At 47.3% G+C, this 21,162-nt stretch overlaps 1 protein-coding gene across 1 annotated transcript in view; it reads left to right on the top strand.

Annotated features, from left to right (window-relative positions):
- Nucleotides 1-10,856: 10,856 nt before the first annotated feature.
- The window catches only part of TMEM233 (transmembrane protein 233), a 28,787-nt gene continuing 18,481 nt past the window's right edge, over nucleotides 10,857-21,162 (top strand). Inside the window, exon 1 of the mRNA XM_038763872.1 lies at nucleotides 10,857-11,108. Coding sequence (XP_038619800.1) covers nucleotides 10,857-11,108 — 252 coding nt within the window. The remainder of the gene's footprint in view (nucleotides 11,109-21,162) is intronic.

The raw sequence follows: 21,162 nt of genomic DNA, 5'->3' as shown, positions 1-21,162 counted from the left end.
AAGAAAACAAAGATCTTGACAGCTGGAGGTTTTAACACATTTATAGTGGATGGAGAGAAGATTGAAATAGTTGACTATTTTTTCTCCTGGAATCGATAATCAATAATAAAGGAACCAGTAGTCAAGAACTATGCCGAAGATTAACGTTAGGAAGATTTGCTACGAAGAGCCTGGAAAAAAGTCATGAAACGTGCTGATGTAACTATGGCCACAAAAATACAAATTGTCTATATCTAATGGTGCTTCCAGTGGCAATGTGTAGATCCGAAAGCTGGACCGTGAAAAAACAGGATAGAAAGAGCATCGATTCTTTTGAAATGTGGAGTTGGAGAAGGCTTTTGTGAATACCATGGGCTGCCCGAAAAACAAACAAATGGGTTTTGGAGCAAATTAAGGTAAAGTGATCTTTGGAAGGCCAAATGACTCAACTTAGATGAGCATATTTTGGACACATCATCAGGAGGACTGATATCTGGAGGAGACACTGATGCTAGGAAAAGTCCAAGGAAAATGTGGAAGAGGCAGACCAGCAGTTAGAGAAGCAGCATGGCTTAGTGGAAAGAGCCCCGGCTTGTGGGTTCTAATCCCAGCTCCGCCACTTGCCTGCTGTGTGATCTCGGGCAAGTCACTTCACTTCTTTGGGCCTCAGTTACCTCATCTGTCAAATGGGGATTCAATATCTGTCCTCCCTCCCACTTAGCCTGTGAGCCCCAGGAGGGACCTGATTATCTTCTATCTCCCCCAGTGCTTAGTACAGTGCTTTTGGTATTTGCTAAGTGCTAACTGTGTGCCAAGCATACACTAAGCACTTTGGATGGAACCACCACCCTTCCTGTCTCACAAGCCCATAACCTTGGCGTTATCCTTGACTCCTCTCTGCCATTCAACCCACATACTCCATCACTAAATCCGGTCGGTCCCACCTTCACAACATCGCTAAAATCCGCCCTTTCCTCTCTATCCAAACTGCTACCACGTTCACACAACCACTCATCCTCTCCCACCTGGGTTACAGCATCAACCTCCTTGCTGACCTCCCAGCCTCCTGTCTCTCCCCACTCCAGTCCATACTTCACTCTGCCTCCCGGATCATTTTTCTATAAAAACATTCAGGACTCATCACCCCACTCCTCAAAAAACTCCAGAGGTTGCCCATCCACCTCCTCATCAAACAAAAGCTCCTCACCGTTGGCTTTAAAGCTGTCCGCTACCTTCCCCCCTCCTACCTCACCTCCCTACTCCTCTTCTACAATGCAGCCCAAATACTTCGCTCCTCTAGTGCCTCTAACCTTCTCACTGTACCTCGGTCTCCACCGACCCCTGGCCCTCGCCCTGCCTCTGGCCTGGAGCCCCCTCCCTCCTCAAATCCCACAGATAATGACTCTCCCCCCTTCAAAGTCCTATTGAAGGCACATCTCCTCCAAGAGTTCTTCCCAGACTAGGCCCCCCTTTCCTCTTCGCCCGCTCCCTTCTACGTCCCCCTGACTTGCTCCCTTAGTTCTTCCTCCCTTCCAACCCTGCAAAACTTATGTCCATATCTGTCATTGCTTTATTTCTATTCGTGTCTGTCTTCCATCTCCATTCATTCAATCATATTTATTGAGCACTTACTGTGTGCAGAGCACTTGGAAAGTACAATTGGGCAACAGAGAGAGATGGTCCCTACCCAACAACAGGCTCACAGTCTAGAAGGGGGAGACAGACAACAAAACAAAACCTGTGGACAGGTTTCAAGTCATCAGAACAAATAGAATTAAAGCCAGAAGCACATCATTAACCAAATAAATAGAATAGTAATACAGGTAGACAATACCCAAATACAGTCTCTAGACAGTAAGCTTGTTGTGGGCAGTGGATGTGTCTGCTTATCATTGTATTGTACTTTCCCAAGTGCATAGTACAATGCTGTGCACACAGTAAGCACTCAATAAACACGACAGAAAGAATGAACACCATATGAGCATAACGGACACAGTCCCTGTCCCACATGGGGTTCACAGCCTAAGGCAGGGTAGGAATCTTGTCCTGATTTTACAGATAAAGAAGGCTCAGAGAAGTCAAGTAACTTGCCCAAGGTCACCCAGCATGTAGCAGAGCCAGTTTTAGATGCAGGTCTCTTGACGCCTCTACCTTGACTCTTTCCGCTAGGCCACACTGCTTCTCCCAAGTGTCACCTGTTATCTCTGGTAACTTTCCTCACAGCCTCAGCCAGCTAGATATTATTATTATTAATAATAATAATAATAGTGGCATTTATTAAGCACTTACTATGTGCAAAGCACTGTTCTAAGCACTGGGGAGGTTACAAGGTGATCAGTTTGTCCTACAGGGGACTCACAGTCTTTATCCCCATTTTACAGATGAGGTAACTGAGGCCCAGAGAAGTGAAGGGACTTGCCCAAAGTCACACAGCTGACAAGTGGTGGAGCCAGGATTTGAACCCACGACCTCTGACTCCAAAGCCCATGCTCTTCTCCACTGAGACACACTGCTTCTCTGATTTTCTCTGATTTACTCTTATTTTGTGTATCTGTCCTCGTCTTCTGTATTACTTTAGCCCTTTTTTGTTTCATCTTTCCTTTTTTTATGTCTCCACCACTTGTCAGCTATGTGACCTTGGGCAAGTCACTTCACTTCTCTGGGCCTCAGTTCCCTCGTCTGTACAAGGGGGATTAAGGTTGTGAGTCCCATGGGGGACAGACACTGCGTCCAACCCGATTATCTTGTATCTACCCCAGCACTTAGAACAGTGCTGGGCACAGAGTAAGCACTTAACGAGACAGAGTGGGGACTCCGGGAGAATGTGGTTTTGTCCTACCTGAAGCCTCTTAGCAAAGGCTGCTGTTTTGGATCATTTTCAAAAAATAGAAGAGTAAAATAATTCTCTCGCTCACTGTCTTTTAATTGTGAGCGGGTCAAACCAAGTCGTTGGGAACTGGAAAGGTAAATGGTTTTCTAATAATATTGGCCAAAAAGCTGTTGTTTTTCTGCAGCCCTCCCCTGGGGCCCCAGGGTGAATTTTACAGCTACAAAAAGCCTTCGATACTAATGGAGAAATTGGCAAAGGAGTGGATGACTTCTTTCCATTTCCTAAAGATCTGGAAACCATTCCCTTACGTTTTTATGGATCAGCAGATAGATGTCTGCCTCATTCCTTTTTCCTCCCTCTCTTCTCCCCTTCATCATCATCATCATCATCAATCGTATTTATTGAGCGCTTACTATGTGCAGAGCACTGTACTAAGCGCTTGGGAAGTACAAATTGGCAACATATAGAGACAGTCCCTACCCAACAGTGGGCTCACAGTCTAAAAGGGGGGAGACAGAGAACAAAACCAAACATACTAACAAAATAAAATAAATAGAATAGATATGTACAAGTAAAATAAATAAATAAATAAATAGAGTAATATTTATTCCTCTGTGTCCCCTTCCTCCCTCCCTCTCCCCTTTCCAATCCCGATGGTATTTATTGAGTGCTTACTGCATGTGGAACACTACACTAAGCACTTGGGAGACTATGATAGAGAAAGTAGGTCCTAACTATGCCCCTAAGGAGCCCACCTCTCTCCTTGCTAAGGTCAAAAAGAGCATATTTCCAGCATAGTTCATGATATTCATTGAGCAACTTGCCTCTTTGTTCTACGTTTCAGCTGCTTCCGTCACTATTATTATTGTTATTATTATTATTATGGTATTTGTTAAGTGCTTACTATGTGCCAAGCACTGTTCTAAGCACATAGGTAGATACAGCATAATCAGGTTGTCCCACGTGAGGCTCACACTTTTAATCCCCATTTTACAGATGAGGTAACTGAGGCACAGAGTAGTTAAATGACTCGCCCAAGGTCACAGAGCAGACAAGTGGTGGAGGCGGGATTAGAACCACGTCCTTGGACTCCCAAGCCCTGACTCTTGCCACTAAGCAACGCTGCTTTTCACTTGTTATTTTGTTCTCTCCCAAGTGCTTCGTATAGTGCTCTGCACTCAATAAATACAATTGACTGACTGACATTAGATTTCTGAAAAACTTTTTTTTTCTAAAATGGTATTTGTTAAGCACCCACTATGTGTCAGGCACTGTACTAAGCGGCTGGGATAGAGAAGCAGCGTGGTTCTGTGGAAAGAACACGGGCTTGGGAGTCAGAGGTCTTGGGTTCTAATTCCGCCTCTGCCACTTCAATCAATCAATCAATCGTATTTATCGAGCGCTTACTGTGTGCAGAGCACTGTACTAAGCGCTTGGGAGGTACAAGTTAGCAACATATAGAGACGGTCCGTACCCAACAGCAGGCTCACAGTCTAGAATAGGGAGACAGACAACAAAACAAAACATAATAACAAAATAAAATAAATAGAATAGTAAATATGTGCAAGTACAATAAATAGAGTAATAATTCTGTACAAACATATATACAGGTGCTGTGGGGAGGGGAAGGAGGTAAGGTGGGGGGGGTGGGGAGGGAAAGGAAAAGGCTCAGTGTGGGAAGGCCTCCTGGAGGAGGTGAGCTCTCTGTAGGGCTTTGAAGGGAGGAAGACAGCGAGCTTGGCGGATGTGCGGAAGGAGGACATTTCGGGCCAGGGGGAGGACGTGGGCCGGGGGTCGACGGTGGGACAGGCGACAACGAGGCCCAGTGAGGAGGTGAGCGGCGGCAGAGGAGCGGAGGGTGCGGGCTGGGATGGAGAAGGAAGGAAGGGAGGGGAGGTAGAAGGGGGCGAGGGGATGGACAGCCTTGAAGCCCAGGGTGAGGAGTTTCTGCCTGATGCGTAGGTTGACAGATAGATAGGTATATCCGCTTTGTGACCTTGGGCAAATCACTTCACTTCTCTGTACCTCAGTAACCTCATCTGTAAAATGGGGAAAGGGACTGTGTCCAACCCGATTTGCTTGTATCCACCCCAGCACTTAGTTCAGTGAGTGCCTGGCACATAAAAAGCACTATTATTACTATTATTATTGTTATTTATCTGCCTCAGAGAAAGACTTGAATCTTCCAAACATCTCCAGCAGCACGGTGTAGTGGCTAGAGCCCGGGCCTGGGAGATGGAAGGACCTGGGTTCTAATCTCGGCTCCACCACTTGTCTGCTGTGTGACCTTGGGCAAGTCACTTCACTTCTCTGGGCCTCAGTTCCCACATTTGTAAAATGGGGATTGAGATTGTGAGCCCCACGTGGGCCAGGGACTGTGTCCAACCTGATTTGCTTGTATCCATCCCAGTGCTTAGTACAGTGCCTATCATATAGTAATCACTTAGACTGTGAGCCCATTGTGGGCAGGGATTGTCTCTGTGGAAGTAGTGTGGTTCAGTGGAAAGAGCGCGGGCTTTGGAGTCAGAGGTCATGGGTTCAAATCCCGCCTCCGCCACTTGTCAGCAGTGTGACTTTGGGCAAGTCACTTAACTTCTCTGTGCCTCAGTTCCCTCATCTGTAAAATGGGGATGAAGACTGTGAGGCCTCTGTGGGACAACCTGATCACCTTGTAAACTCCCTAGCGCTTAGAACAGTGCTTTGCACATAGTAAACCCTTAATAAATGCCATTATTATTTATTGTTATTCATTCAGTCAGTCGTATTTATTGAGTGCTTACTGTGTGCAGAGCACTGGACTAAGCGCTTGGGAAGTACAGAAGTATTATTCCTTCCCAAGTGCTTAGTCCAGTGCTCTGCACACAGTAAGCGCACAATAAATACCGCTGAATGAATGAACTTCCTTTCATTTTCATTTATTCGTACTTAGTGAGCGCTTACTGTGTGCAGAGCACTGGACTAAGCGCTTGGGAGAGGACCACATAGTACTAAGGAGTGACAATCCCTGCCCACAGCGAGCTCACAGACTGGGGGTTGGGGGGGGAAACAGACATCAGAACAAATAAAGAGACATCAATCGAAATTTCCATCTTGAAATACCATCATTATTCCTCTGGTTATCCCCGGCTCAGGGTGGTCTGAGTGGGCTTTTATCTTGGAAAGGAAGTTTTTGTCACTCTGCTAAGCGACCAGCAGGAGGCAGTCCAGAGCAAATCCCGACAAACCGGGAAGGTTGGGAAAAGCCTTGGATACATTTCCAAGGGAAAGAATGGAAATTTCCATTATTAAATAAAATGCATTATAAATATAATACATATAATGTGTATTATATATTATATATTGTCTATAAAATATGTTTATATGCAAGAGAAGCAGCATGGCTCAGGGGAAAGAGCATAGGCTTTGGAGTCAGAGGTCATGGGTTCAAATCCCGCTCCGCCAATTGTCAGCTGTGTGACTTTGGGCAAGTCACATAACTTCTCTGTGCCTCAGTTCCCTCATCTGTAAAACGGTGATGAAGACTGTGAGCCCATGGGGCAACCTGATCACCTTGTATCCTCCCAGCGCTTAGAAAAGTGCTTTGCACATAGTAAGTGCTTAATACCATTATTATTATTAGGCAATATATCATATAGCTATATTTATTTATAAATCTTTCCAAGGGAATGGGAAAGCCCTCTGGAGCGATGAAACATATTCAAAGTGCCTGATTTTATAGTGGTGTTGGGTGTGTTTTATTTTTCCTCGGATTCACTGCAAGTGCTTCATGGGATGGGTATTTTACTCCAAATGTCTGCTTTTTCAATGACCAAAAAAATTCCTCTAGATTTATCTATTCATTTATGTATATTAATTTTTAATAGCATTTATTAAGCGCTTACTATGTGCAAATTACTATGTTCTAAGCGCTGGGGAGGTTTCGATACAAGGTGATCAGGTTGTCCCACGGGGGGCTCACAGTCTTAATCCTCATTTTACAGATGAGGTCACTGAGGCACAGAGAAGTGATGTGACTCGCCCAAAGTCACACAGCTGACGTGGCAGAGGCAGAATTAGAACCCATGACCTCTGACTCCCAAGGCCATGCTCTTTCCACTGAGCCATGCTGCTTCTCAGGGTGTCTGTCTATTAATGTCTGTCTCCCTTTCTAGACTGTGAGCTTGGGGTGGGCAGGAATGTGTCTGTTTACTGTTATATTGTACTCTCTTCCAAGTGCCTAGTACAGTCATTTACACACCGTGAGTGCTCAGTAAATACAATTGAATGACTGAATGAACGAACGAATGAATGAATGAATCCTTGCTAGGAGTCTTGAGGAGGAATGGGGTTTGACTCTGTTCCTTTCACTCATTCATTCATTCATTTAATCGTATTTATTGAGCGCTTACTGTGTGCAGAACACTGTACTAAGCACTTGGGAGAGTACCACACAGCAATAAGGAGTGACAATCCCTGCCCACAATGAGCTCAGAGTCTAGAGAGGGGGAGAAAGACATAATAATAATAATAATGGCATTTATTAAACACTTACTATGTGCAAAGCACTGTTCTAAGCGCTGCGGAGGTTACAAGGTGATCAGGTTGTCCCATGGGGGGGCTCACATTCTTAATCCCCATTTTGCAGATGAGGGAATTGAGGCCCAACGAAGTTAAATGACTTGCCCAGAGTCACACAGCTGACAATTGGCAGAGTCGGCATTTGAACCCATGACCTCTGACTCCAAAGCCCGGGCTCTTTCCACTGCGACACACTGCTTCTCTAATACAATACAAATAAAGTGACATCAATTGAAACTTCCAAATTTTTCCATCTTTTCTTTCAGACTGTGAGCCCACTGTTGGGTAGGGACTGTCTCTATGTGTTGCCAATTTGTACTTCCCAAGCGCTTAGTACAGTGCTCTGCACATAGTAAGCGCTCAATAAATACGATTGATTGATTGATTGATTCCATCTTTTCTGCTGCCCTGGGCTCTACTCAATTAATGGTATTTACTGAGCACTTAGTACAGGGTTTTGCACACAGTAAGCTCTCAATAAATACGAATGAATAATTGAATGGATAGTTACTGTGTGCAGAGCACTGGATTAAGCGTTTGGGAGAGGACAATACAACAAAATTGGTAGACATATTCCTGGCTCTGCTAATACTATTGCCCCAAAGCCCTCATTCATTCATTCATTCAATCGTATTTATTGAGCGCTTACTGTGTGCAGAGCACTGTACTAAGCGCTTGGGAAGTCCAAGTTGGCAACATATAGAGACGGTCCCTACCCAACAGTGGGCTCACAGTCTAGAACTCGAAGAAGCAATAAGTGGGGGGCTCCCAGGGAGTTGGGGGGAAAGCAACGTCGTGGGGAGGAGTTGGGGGAAGGGAAGGCTTTGGTTTCAAATAAATGTTTTTTTGTCTTTAGATTTGGGGCATTGGGGGGACGTGAAGAGAGAGACAAGGGAATAAATCCATCAATCGGCGGTATTTATTGAATCAGTCAATTGTACTTAATAATTATGATATTTGTTAAGCCCTTACTATGTGCCAAACACTGTTCTATGCACTGGGGTAGATACAAGGTAATCAGGTTGTCCCACGTGGGGCTCATAGTCTTAATCCCCATTTTACAGATGGGGTAACTGAGGCACAGAGAAGTTGTCATGTCAGCTGTATGACTTTGGGTAAGTCACTTCACTTCTCTGCACCTCAGTTCCCTCATCTGGAAAATGGGGATGAAGACTGTGAGCCCCCCACCGTGGGACAACCTGATCACCTTGTAACCTCCCCAGGGCTTAGAACAGTGCTTTGCACATAGTAAGTGCTCAATAAATGCCATCATTATTATTATTGAAGGCCCATCTCCTCCAAGAGGCCTTCCCTGACTAAGCCCCACTTTTCCTTCTGCATTCCCCTGCCTTGCCAACCTCCTGCTGGCTGTTTTCATCGCCCCCCGCCCCAGTCTTCCTTTCCCCGGCCCCCTCCCAACCCACCATGTCCCTTTCCGAGGCCACTTTTGTCTCTCAGTGTCTTCAGGTCTCAGGCTCTGTGTCTTTATCTCTCCGATGTTTTCTGTTTCTTTCTCAGATCTTCTCATCTCTGTCCCCCCAACCCAGTCCTAACCCTTTGTCCTTCCTTCCTTCAGCTCTCCTCTTCCTCCTCCACCTATTCTCCCTTCTCTTCACCTCCTTTTCCTCCTCCTCCCCCTCTCCCTATACCCTCCTCTCTTCCTCTCCCCTCCTTTCCTCTCTCCCCTTCTCCTCCCTCCTCTCTTTCCTCTCTCCCCCTCCCTTTCCCCTCCTCTCTTTCCTCTCTCCCCCTCCCCTCCTTTCCTCTCTCCCCTCCTCTCCCCCCTCTCCTCCCTTTCCCTCCCCCCTCTCCCTCCCCTCCCCCTTCCCTCTCTCTCCCTCTTCCTCTACCCTCTCCCCTCTTTCTGCTCTCTCCTTGCCTCCTCCTCTCTCCCCTCCTCTACCCCCTCCCCTCCCCTCTCTTCTTTCTCCCCTTCCCTCCCTCCTCTCGCCTCCCCTTCCTCTCTCCCCTCCTCCTCTCTCTCCTCCCCTCCCTTTCCTCTCTCTCCCCTCCCTCTCCCTTTCCTTCCATTCATTCATTCAATCTTATTTACTGAGCACTAACTGCATGCAGAGCACTCTAAGCTCTCTCCCCTCCTCTCCCCTCCCCTCCCTTTCCTTTCTCTCCCACTCCTCCTCTCTCCCCTCCACTACCCCCTCCCCTGCCTTACTCCCCTCCCCCTTCTCTCTCCTCTCCTCTTTCCTCCCCCCTCCCCTTCCCCTCTCTCCCCCTCCCCCTCCTCTCCCTTTCGTTTCACTCATTCATTCAATCTTATTTATTGAGCACTTACTGTGTGCAGAGCCCTGTACTAAGCTCTCTCCCCTCCTCTCCCCTTCCTTCTCTCTCCTCTCCCTCCTCTTTCCTTTCTCCCCTCCCCTCCCTTTCCTCTCTCTCCCCCTCCTCCTCTGCCCCCTCCCCTCCCTTTCTCCCCTCCCCTCTTCTCTCTCCTCTCCTCTTTCCTCCCCTCCCCTTCCTCTCTCTCCCCCTCCTCCTCTGCCCCCTCCCCTCCCTTTCTCCCCTTCCCTCCCCTCTCTCCTCTCCTCTTTCCTCTCTCCCCCTCCTCCTCTCTCCCCTCCTCTGCCCCCTCCCCTCCCTTTCTCCCCTCTTCTCTCTCCTCTCCTCTTTCCTCTCTCCTCTCCTCTCCCTTTCCTTTCATTCAATCTTATTTATTGAGCACTTACAGTGTGCAGAGCACTCTACTAATCTCTCTCTCCCCTCCTCTCCCCTTCCTTTCATTCAATCTTATTTATTGAGCACTTACTGTGTGCAGAGCACTCTACTAAGCTCTCTCTCCCCTCCCTTCTCTCTCCCCTCCCCTTCCCCTCTCTCCCCCTCCTCTCCCTTTCCTTTCATTCATTCACTCAATCTTATTTATTGAGCACTTACTGTGTGCAGAGCCCTGTCCTAAGCTCTCTCTCCCCTCCTCTCTCCCCTTCCTTCTCTCTCCTCTCCTCCTCTCTCCCCTCCCTTTCCTCTCTCTCCCCGCCTCTGCCCCCTCCCCTCCCTTTCTCCCCTCCCCTCTCCTCTTTCCTCTCTCTCCCCCTCCTCCTCTCTCTCCCCTCCCCTCTTCTCTCTGCTCTCCCTTTCCTTTCATTCACTCAGTCCTATTTATTGAGCGCTTACTGTGTGCAGAGCATGCATCTAAGCTCTCCCTCCCCTCTTCTCCTCTCTCCCTCCTTTCCTCTTTCCCCTCCCCTCATTCCTCTCTCCTCTCCATCCCCTCCCCTCTTTCCTCTCTCCCCTCCTCACCCCCTCCCCTCTTTCCTCCCTCCCCCTCCCCTCCTCTCTCCCTTCCTCTGCCTCTGTCCCTGTCTCTCCCACCCACCTACTTTCTTGGCTGGTTTTCCCACGGGGGCAGAGGAGGAGGAGGGTGGGAGAGGGCGAGGTCACGGGGGTCCCAGAGCCCTGGGCTGTGCCAGTCTCTCTCTCCTCTCTGCCCATCTCCTCTGCCCATCTCTGCCCTCCCTCCAGCCCCCTCCCCTCCCGGGCCATGTCCAAACTCACCCCCAAGACAGCCTTCAAAACTGTGCCAGGGCGGGGGCCCGGGACCCCTGGGACCCCCGGGACCCCCGAGACCCCCGGGCACAGAGGGGGCAGCCCGGAGGCCGGCGGGGAGGAGGAGGAGGAGGAGGAGGAAGAAGAGGAGGTGCCCAGGCCCCCAAGCTACCTATTACTAACCATCTTCTCCTGCTTCTGCCCCGCGTACCCCATCAACATCGTGGCTTTCGTCTACTCTATCATGGTGAGTGCGGGGGAGGGGATGGGAGGAGGGTGGTCCTGGGGGGGGGGGGGCAGGGGGAAAAAACCGCCCCCTCCCCAAGGCTCCCCACCCTCCAAAATTTCGGCATGAAAATTTCGAGGCTGCAAATTCTGGGGCTGCAAACAACTCCCGGGATGAAAGTTCTGGGGTTGCAAGCGACTCCCGGGATGAAAATTTGGGGGTTGGAAATTTGGGGGCTGCAGACAATTCCCGGGATGAAAATTCTGGGGTTGCAAGCACCTCCTGGGGGGGGGTGGGGAGAGAGGGGCAAGCAAATTCTTGGGCTGCAAACAACTCCCGGCTGCAAATTCTTGGGCTGCAAGCAATTCCCGGGCTGAAAATTTGGGGGCTACAAACAACTCCCGGCTGCAAATTCGGGGGCTCCAAGCAACTCCTGGGCTGCAAATTCTGGGGATACAAGCAACTCCCGGGCAGAAAATTTGGGGGCTGCAAACAACTCCCGGGCTGCAAATACTGGGACTGACAGCAACTCCCGGGCAGAAAATTTGGGGGCTGCAAGCAACTCCCGGGCTGCAAATACTGGGACTGAAAGCAACTCCCGGGCTGCAAATTCTGTGGTTGCACACAACTCCCGGGGTGAAAATTTGGGGGTTCCAAATTTGGGGGCTGCAAACAACTCCCGGGCTGCAAAATCTGGGGCTGCAAGCAACTCCCGGGCTGAAAATTCTGGGGTTGCATGCAACTCCCGGGCTGAAAATTTGGGGGCTGCAAAGCAATTCCCGGGCTGAAAATTGTGGGGGCGCAAATAATACCCGGGATGAAAATTCTGGGGTTGCATGCAAGACCCGGTGGGGGGGGGCAAATTCTTGGGCAGCAAACAACTCCTGGCCGAAAATTTGGGGGTTACAGACAACTCCCGGCTGAAAATTCTGGGGCGGCTGCAAATTCTGGAACTGCAAGCAACTCTCGGGCTGCAAATTCTGGGGCTCCAAGCAACTCCCGTGGTGCAAATTCTGGGGCTGCAGGCAATTCCCGGACTGCAAATTTGGGGCTGCAAGCGATTCCCGGGCTGCAAATTTCGGGGGGTTCAAACAACTTCCCGTCCCTCTTTCCCCCCAGTCCGCGGAAGGTCCGAGGCCCTGCGCAGGGCTACATCAGGATTGGCTCCGGACTCTCCCTCCTTCCTTCCCTGCTTCCTTCCTTCCTTCCCACCTTCCTTCCTTCCTTCTCCCCCTCCTTCCTTCTCTCCCTCATTTCTTCCCTCCCTCCTTCCTTCCCTCCTTCCTTTCCGTCCTTCCTTCTCTCCCTCCTTCCTTCCCACCTTCCTTTCTTCTCTCCCTCCTTTCTTCCCTCCTTTCTTCCTTCCCACCTTCCCTCCTTCTTTCTCACCCTCCTCCCTTCTCTCCCTCCTTTCTTCCCTCCCTCCTTTCCCTCCCTCCCTCCTTCCCTCCCTCCCTCCTTCCCTCCTTCCTTTCCCTCCTTCCTTCCCTTCTTCCTTCCTTCCCACCTTCCTTCCTTCCCACCTTCCTTCCTTCCTTCTCTCCCTCCTTCCTTCCCTCCTTCCCTCCCTCCTTCTTTCTTACCTTCCTTTCTTCTCTCCCTCCTTCCCTCCTTCCCACCTTCCCTCCTTCCTTCTCTCCCTCCTTCCTTCTCTCCCTCCTTTCTTCCCTTCCTCCTTCCTTCCTTTCCCTCCTTCCTTCCCTCCCTCCTTCCTTCCTTTCTTCCTTCCTTCCCACCTTCCTTCCTTCCTTCTCTCCCTCCTTCCTTCCCTCCCTACCCCCTTCCCTCCTTCCTTCCTTCCCTCCTTCATTTCCCTCCTTCTTCTCTCCCTCCTTCCTTCCTTCCTTTCTTCCTTCCTTCCCACCTTCCTTCCTTCCTTCTCTCCCTCCTTCCTTCCCTCCCTCCCCCCTTCCCTCCTTCCTTCCTTCCCTCCTTCATTTCCCTCCTTCCTTCTCTCCCTCCTTCCTTCCTTCCCACCACAACCTGCCTCCTGGACCAGGCAATCGATGGTATTTATTGAGCACTTACTGTGTGCAGAGCACTGTACTAAGCGCACAGAAAGAGCAATGCATCTGAGTTGGTAGTCACATTCCCTGCCCACAACGAGCCTTCAAAGCCCTAATGAAGGCCCAACTCCTCCAAGAGGCCTTCCCAGACTAAGCCCCAATTTTCCTCCTCCCCCCTCCCTTCTGCATCCCCCTGACTTGCTCCCTTTCTTCATCCCCCCTCCCAGCCCCACACCACTTATATTGTTATGGTATTTGTTAAGCGCTAACTGTGTGCCAAGCACTGTTCTAAACGATGGGATAGATACAAGGTAATCAGGTTGTCCCACTTGGGGCTCACATTCCTAATCCCCATTTTACAGATGAGGTAACTGAGGCACCGAGAAGTTAAGTGGTTTGCCCAAGGTCACACGGCAGACAGGTGGCAGAGCCGGGATTAGAACCCATAACCTTCTGACTCTCAAGCCCAGGCTCTTTCCACTGAGCCAAGCTGCTTCTCACTTATATACATATCTATCATTTTATTGATTTGTATTGATGTCTGTCTCCCCCCTCTAGACTGAAAGCCCCTTGTGGGCAGGGAATGTCACTGTTTATTGTTGTATTGTACTTTCCCAAGCGCTTAGTACAGTGTTCTGCACACAGTAAGTACTCAGTAAATGCAATTGAGTGAATGAATGAATGAGCTTCTGGTTTTGACGGGGAGAAAAATAGAGAACAGTGCCTTCCTCCATCCTATTGCCTTTATTTTTCATGGTACTTGTTAAGCGCTTACTATGTGCCAGACACTATACTAAACACTGGGGGTAGATACAGGCTAATCAGGTTGAACTCAGTCCATGTCCCACCTGGGACCCTGAGCCCGTTTTTGGGTAGGGACCGTCTCTATATGTTGCCAACTTGTACTTCCCATGCACTCAGTACAGTGCTCTGCACACAGTAAGCGCTCAATAAATATGATTGAATGAATGAATTATTCTACAATTCATTCATTCATTCAGTCATATTTATTGAGTGATTACCCTGTGCCGAGCACTGTACTAAGCACTCGGGAGAGAACAGCATAACAATAAACTGACACATTCCCTGCCCACAGTGAGCTGACAGTCTAGAGCGGGAGACAGACATTAATATAAATAAATGAAACAAATAAATTACGGATATTTAAAGACAAGGTAACTGCGACACAGAGAACTCACTTGCCCAAAGCCACACAGCAGAGATGAGAAGCAGTGTGGCTCAATGGAAAGAACACGGGTTTGGGAGTCAGAGGTCACGGGTTCTAGTTCCGGCACCACCGCTTGTCAGCTGTGTGACTTTAGGAAAGTCGCTTCACTTCTCTGGGCCTCAGTTCCCTCATCTGTAAAATGGGGATGGAGACTGTGAGTCCCCCGTGGGACAACCTGATCACCTTGTATCCTCCCCAGCGCTTAGAACAGTGCTTTGCACATAGTAAGCGCTTAACAAATGCCATCATCATTATTATATGAGGCAGAAATAGGATTAGAACCCAGGCCTCTGTGTCCCAGGCCCGTGCTCTTTCCTTTAGGCATAGAGCCCAGGCCTGGGAGGTCTGGGTTCTAATCCCGGCTCTGCCACCTGTCTGTTGTGTGACCTTGGGCAAGTCACTTGACTTTTGTATTCCTCAGTTACCTCATTTGTAAAATGGGAATCGCGACCGTGGTGACCGTGAGCGATATGTGGGAGAGGGATTGTGTCCAACCTGATTTGCTTGTATCCACACCAGTTCTTAGTCTAGTATCTGGCACTTAGTATGTTTGTACAGATTTATTACTCTATTTGTTTTACCTGTGCATATTTACTATTTATTTTGCCAATGATGTGCTTCTAGCTTTACTTCTATTTATTCTGATAACTTGACACCTGAACACATGTTTGGTTTTGTTTTGTTTTGTTTTGTTGTCTGTCTCCCCCTTCTAAACTGCGAGCCTGCTGTTGGGTAGGGACCGTCTCTATATGTTGCCAACTTGTACTTCCCAAGGGCTTAGTCCAGTGTTCTGCACACGGTAAGGGCTTAATAAATACGATTGAATGAATGAATGGATGAATAATAATAATAATAATAATGGCATTTGTTAAGTGCTTACTATGTACCAAGCACTGTTCTAAGCACTGGGGGAGATACAAAGTGATCAGGTTGTCCCATGTGGGGCTCCCAGTCTTCACCCCCATTTTACAGATGAGGTAACTGAGGCTCAGAGAATACTAATAATAATGATGGTATTTGTTCAGCTCTTACTATGTGCCAAGCACTGTTCTAAGCACTGGGGTAGACACAAGGTGATCAGGTTGTCCCACGTGGGGCTCACAGTCTTCATCCAGTGAACTTAGTAAGCGCTTAACAAATATCACTATCATTATTATTATTGTTATTATTATTATACTTGGGCCACATCGTGGCTCAGTGGAAAGAGCACGGGCTTTGGAGTCAGAGGTCATGGGTTCGAATTCCAACTCCGCCACATGTCTGCTGTGTGATCTTGGGCAAGTCACTTAACTTCTCTGGGCCTCAGTTACCTCATCTGTAAAATGGGGATTAAGACTGTGAGCCCCACGTGGGACAACCTGATCACCCTGTATCCTCCCCAGCGCTTAGAACAGTGCTTTGCACATAGTAAGCGCTTAATAAATACCAATTATTATTATTATTATTATTATTATTATTATTATTATTGCCCCTTGAGGGAAAAAAGCTGGGCTATTTGGCCTGACAAAAGTTGCCTTAAAGACAGTATCAACCCTCCCAGGAATGAAAACACCCATGACTCAGCAGTGGGCACTGAGCTCTAACCAGTGAGCCCTCCAGCTCCCCCAGGCCTTCATCATCATCATCATCAATCGTATTTATTGAGCGCTTACTGTGTGCAGAGCACTGTACTAAGCGCTTGGGAAAGGCCTTCACCTCCCATTGTTCCACAAGGGCGTTCTGCTAGTTCCTTCATTCATTCAGTCGTATTTATTGAGCACTTACTATGTGCTAAGCATTGTACTAAGTGCTTGGGAGAGTACAGTGCAACAACAGATGCATAGAGAAGCAGCATGGCGTAGTGGATAATGCAGGGGAGGATACGATTGAATGAATGAAGAATAGTAATAATAATGGCAATTATTAAGCGCTTACTATGTGCTAAGCATTGTACTAAGTGCTTGGGAGAGTACAGTGCAACAACAGATGCATAGAGAAGCAGCGTGGTGTAGTGGATAATGCAGGGGCTTGGGGGTCAGAAGGTCATGGGTTCCAATTTTCATTCATTGAATCGTATTTATTGAGCGCTTACTGTCTGCAGAGCACTGTACTAAGTGCTTGGGAAGTACAAGTTGAAAACATATGGAGACGGTCCCTACCCAACAGTGGGCTCACAGTCTAGAAGGGGGAGACAGAGAACAAAACAAAACATATTAACAAAATAAAATAAATAGAATAAATATGTACAAATAAAATAACTAAATAAATTGAGTAATAAATACGTACATAAGTATATACAGGTGCTGTGGGGAGGGGAAGGTGGTAAGGCCGGGGGGGATGGGGAAGGGGAGAGGAAGGAGGGGGCTCAGTGTGGGAAGGCCTCCTGGAGGAGGTGAGCTCTCAGTAGGGCTTTGAAGAAAGGAAGAGAACTAATCCTAATTTTAATCCAAATCTCCGCCACTTGTCTGCTGTGTGACCTTGGGCAAATGACTTCTCTGGGCCTCAGTTACCTCATCTGTAAAATGGGGACTAAGACTGTGAGCCCCAGATGGGACAACCTGATGACTTTGTATCTACCCCAGTGCTTTGAACGGTGCTTGTCACATAGTAAGTGCTTAACAAGTACCATAATTATTATTATTATTCCGTGCCCACAACGAGCTCACATCTTTCCCCAACTAAGCCCTCATTTTCCCAATTCCGTCACCGTTCCGAGTTGTCCTTCGCTTCAGTCAATCAATAGTATTTACTGAACACTTACCATGTGCAGAGCACTATTCTGAGCGGTTGGGCGAGTCCAGTACAACAGAATTAGAAGAAATGTTCCCTGCCCAGAATGAGTGTCACCCCCTTTTCGGCCCCAGAGCATTTATGTTCATATCTGTAGTTATTTTTCTCGTCTGTCTCCCCCTCAGACTGTAATAATAATAATAATAATGATGGTATTTGTTAAGCACTTACTATATGCCAAGCACTGTTCTAAGCGCCCTGTGGGCAGGGAATTTGCCTACCAACTCTGTTATATTGTTCCCTCCCAACCGCTCTTTTCTATCTCATCTATCTATCTATCTATCTATCTATCTATCTATCCATATAGCTATAATTCTATTTGTTCAGACGATTTTGACACCTGTCTACATGTTTCGTTTTGTTGTCTGTCTCCCCCTTCTAGACTGTGAGTCCATTGTTGTGTAGGGGCCGTCTCTTATCCGTTGCCGAATTGTAATAATGGTAATAATAATAATGATGGCATTTATTAAGCGCTTACTGTGTGCAAAACACTGTTCTAAGCTATGGGGGGGATACAAGGTGATCAGGTTGTCCCACGTGGGGCCCACAGTCTTAATCCCCATTTTACAGATGAGGGAACTGAGGCCCAGAGAAGAGAAATGACTTGCCCAAATTCACACAGCTGACAAGTGGCAGAAGCGGAATTAGAACCCGTGACCTCTGGCTCCCAAGCCCGTGCTCTTTCCATTGAGCCACGCTGCTGTACTTCCCAAGAGCTTAGTACAGTGCTCTGCACACCGTAAGAGCTCAATAAAAACTATTGAATGAATGAATAAGAATAATAATAATGGCATTTATTAAGTGCTTACTATGTGTCAAGCACTGTTCTAAGCGCTGGGGAGGTTACAAGGTGATCAGGTTATCCCATGTGGGGCTCACAGTCTTAATCCCCATTTTACAGATGAGGTCACTGAGGCACAGAGAATAACAATAATAATAATGATGGGATTTGTTAAGCGCTTACTATGTGCCAAGCACTGTTCTAAGCGCTGGGGAGGTTACAACGTGATCAGTTGTATGGGTGGCCCCGTGGGTCACCACCAACCTCTCGTCCATGTCCTGCCTCTGGCCTGGGACGCCCTTCCTCCTCATATCCCACAGAAAGTGACTCTCCCCTCTTTCATTCATTCAATCGTATTTATTGAGCGCTTGCTGTGTGCAGAGCACTGTACTAAGCGCTTGGGAAGTACAAGTTGGCAACATATAGAGACGGTCCCTACCCAACAGCGGGCTCACAGTCTGGAAGGGGGAGCCTTATTGAAAGCCCATCTCCTCCCAGAGGCCTTCCCTGACTTCTCCCTCCATTCCTCTTCTCCCACTCCCTTCTGTGTCACCATGATTTGCTCCCTTTATTCCTCCCCCCTTCCAGCCCCACACCACTTATGTCCCTATCCCTTATATTTATTATTTATTATACTTGCCATTAATAAATGCCATTATTATTATTATTATTAACAAATCAAAACAAGTAGACAGGTGTCAAAACTGTCAGAATAAATAGAATTATAGCTATATGTGCATCATCAATAAAATTAAATAGAGGAGTAAGTATGTACAAGTAGAATATAAAGAGTAATAAATTATTGTGGTGTTTGTTAACCGCTTACTATGAGCCAGGCACTGTACCAAGTGCTGGGGTAAATTCAAAGTAATCAGGTTGGACACCGTCCCTGTCCCACTGGGAGCTCACAGTCTCAATCCCCATTTTATATACTTATATTTATTTCTGTTCCTGTCTGTCTCCCCTTCTAGACTGTAAGCTCGTTGTGGACAGGGAATATGTCCCCTTGTTATATTGTATTCTCCCCACTGCTTGTATGCGAACAGACTGTGAGCCCAGTGTGGGCCGGGATTGTCTTTATTTGTTGCTGAATTGTACTTCCCAAGCACTTAGTACAGTGTTCTGCACACAGCGCTCAATAAATACGATTGAATGAATGAATAAGTGCCCAATAAATACAGCTGACCTACCGACCCTGCTGAGAGCTCACCTCCTCCAGGAGGCCTTCCCAGACTGAGCCCCTTCCTTCCTCTCCCCCTCGTCTCCCTCTCCATCCCCCCATCTTACCTCCTTCCCTTCCCCACAGCACCTGTATATATGTATATATGTGTGTACATATTTTTTACTCTATTTATTTATTTATTTTACTTGTACATATCTATTCTATTTATTTTATTTTGTTAGTATGTTTGGTTTTGTTCTCTGTCTCCCCCTTTTAGACTGTGAGCCCACTGTTGGGTAGGGACTGTCTCTATATGTTGCCAATTTGTACTTCCCAAAGCGCTTAGTACAGTGCTCTGCACATAGTAAGCGCTCAATAAATACGATTGATGATGATGATGATGATGATGATGATGATGATGACCCAATCTGTACACACATTGGCACATTGTTCCTACCCAACAACGGGCTCACAGTCTAGAAGGGGGGAGACAGACAACAAAACAAAATATATAGACAGGTGTCAAAATTGTCGGAACAAATAGAATTTATTTATATTGATGTTTGTCTGTTTTGATGTCTGTATTGATGTACATATTTACTATTCTATTTATTTTGTTAATGATCTGCATCTAGCTTTACTTTACTTGGAGTACCTCCTCCAAGAGGCCTTCCCAGACTGAGCCCCCTTTTTCCTCTCCTCCTCTCCATCCCCCCTGCCCTACCTCCTTCCCCTCCCCATGGCACCTGTATATATGTTTGTACATCATCATCATCATCAATCGTATTTATTGAGCGCTTACTATGTGCAGAGCACTGTACTAAGCGTTTGGGAAGTACAAATTGGCAACATATAGAGACAGTCCCTACCCAACAGTGGGCTCACAGTCTAAAAGGGGGAGACAGAGAACAAAACCAAACATACTAACAAAATAAAGTTTTGTACAGATTCATTACTCTATTTATTTTACTTGTGCATATTTACTATTCTATTTATTTTGTTAATGAGGTGCATCTAGCTTTATTTCTATTTATTCTGACGACTTGACACCTGTCCACTTGCTTTGCTTTGTTGTCTGTCTCCCCCTTCTAGACTGTGAGCCTGCCCTTGGGTAGGGACCGTCTCTCTATGTTGCCAACTTGTACTTCCCAAGCGCTTAGTACAGTGTTCTGCACACAGTAAGTGCTCAATAAATACGATTGAATGAATAAATGAATGAAAGTCTCTACCCGCCAGGCTATGAGCTTGTTGCGCGCTGGCATTGGTACTCTTTATTGCTGTATTGTACTTTCCCAAGTGCTTAGTACAGTGCTCTGCTCTTAATAAATACAATTGATTGAGTGAATGTAAATATCTGTTTATATCTCTCTAATTTATTTATTTACTTATTTACTGGTATATATTAATGTCTGTCTCTCCCTTCAGACTGTGCTGTCATGTAGGCAGGGGATGTGTCTGTTTGCTGTTAGATTTTTCCCTCCCAGTGCTTAGTAATAATAATAATAATGATGATGGCATTTATTAAGCGCTTACTAAGTGCAAAGCACTGTTCTAAGCGCTGGGGAGGTTACAGAGTGATCAGGTTGTCCCACGTGGGGCTCACAGTCTTTATCCCCATATTCCAGATGAGGTCACTGAGGCCCAGAGAAGTGAAGTGACTTGCCCAAAGTCACACAGCTGACAATTGGCGGAGCCGGGATTTGAACCCATGACCTCTGACTCCAAAGCCCGGGCTCTTTCCACTGAGCCACGCTGCTTCTTTGCACAGAGTAAGCGCTCAGTAAATCAGATTGAAGCTCCAGTTTAGAGGGGAAGGGGGCTGTCATTGCTGCAGTTTCCGACTGGCCCCCCAGTCATGAAAAGGCATACCTGCATCCCCCTTTTTTTAATCGTTATTTATTAATGATAATGATGATATTTGTTAAGTGCTTACTCTGTGACCAGCACTGTGTGCCAGACATTGTATTCATCCATTCAGTCATATTTATTGAGCGCTTACTGTGTGCAGAGCACTGTACTAAGCACTTGGAAAGTACAATTTCCAAGGAACAGCGAGGCTTAGTGGAAAGAGCCCAGGCTTGGGAGCCAGAGGTCATGGGTTCTAATCCCATTCCACCACTTGTCTGCTG

This window comes from Tachyglossus aculeatus, chromosome 21 (assembly GCF_015852505.1).
Source record: "Tachyglossus aculeatus isolate mTacAcu1 chromosome 21, mTacAcu1.pri, whole genome shotgun sequence".
Taxonomy (NCBI): Eukaryota; Metazoa; Chordata; class Mammalia; order Monotremata; family Tachyglossidae; genus Tachyglossus; species Tachyglossus aculeatus.
Note: the sequence above shows the minus strand (reverse complement) of the source record. Positions and strands in the feature narration are given on the sequence as shown.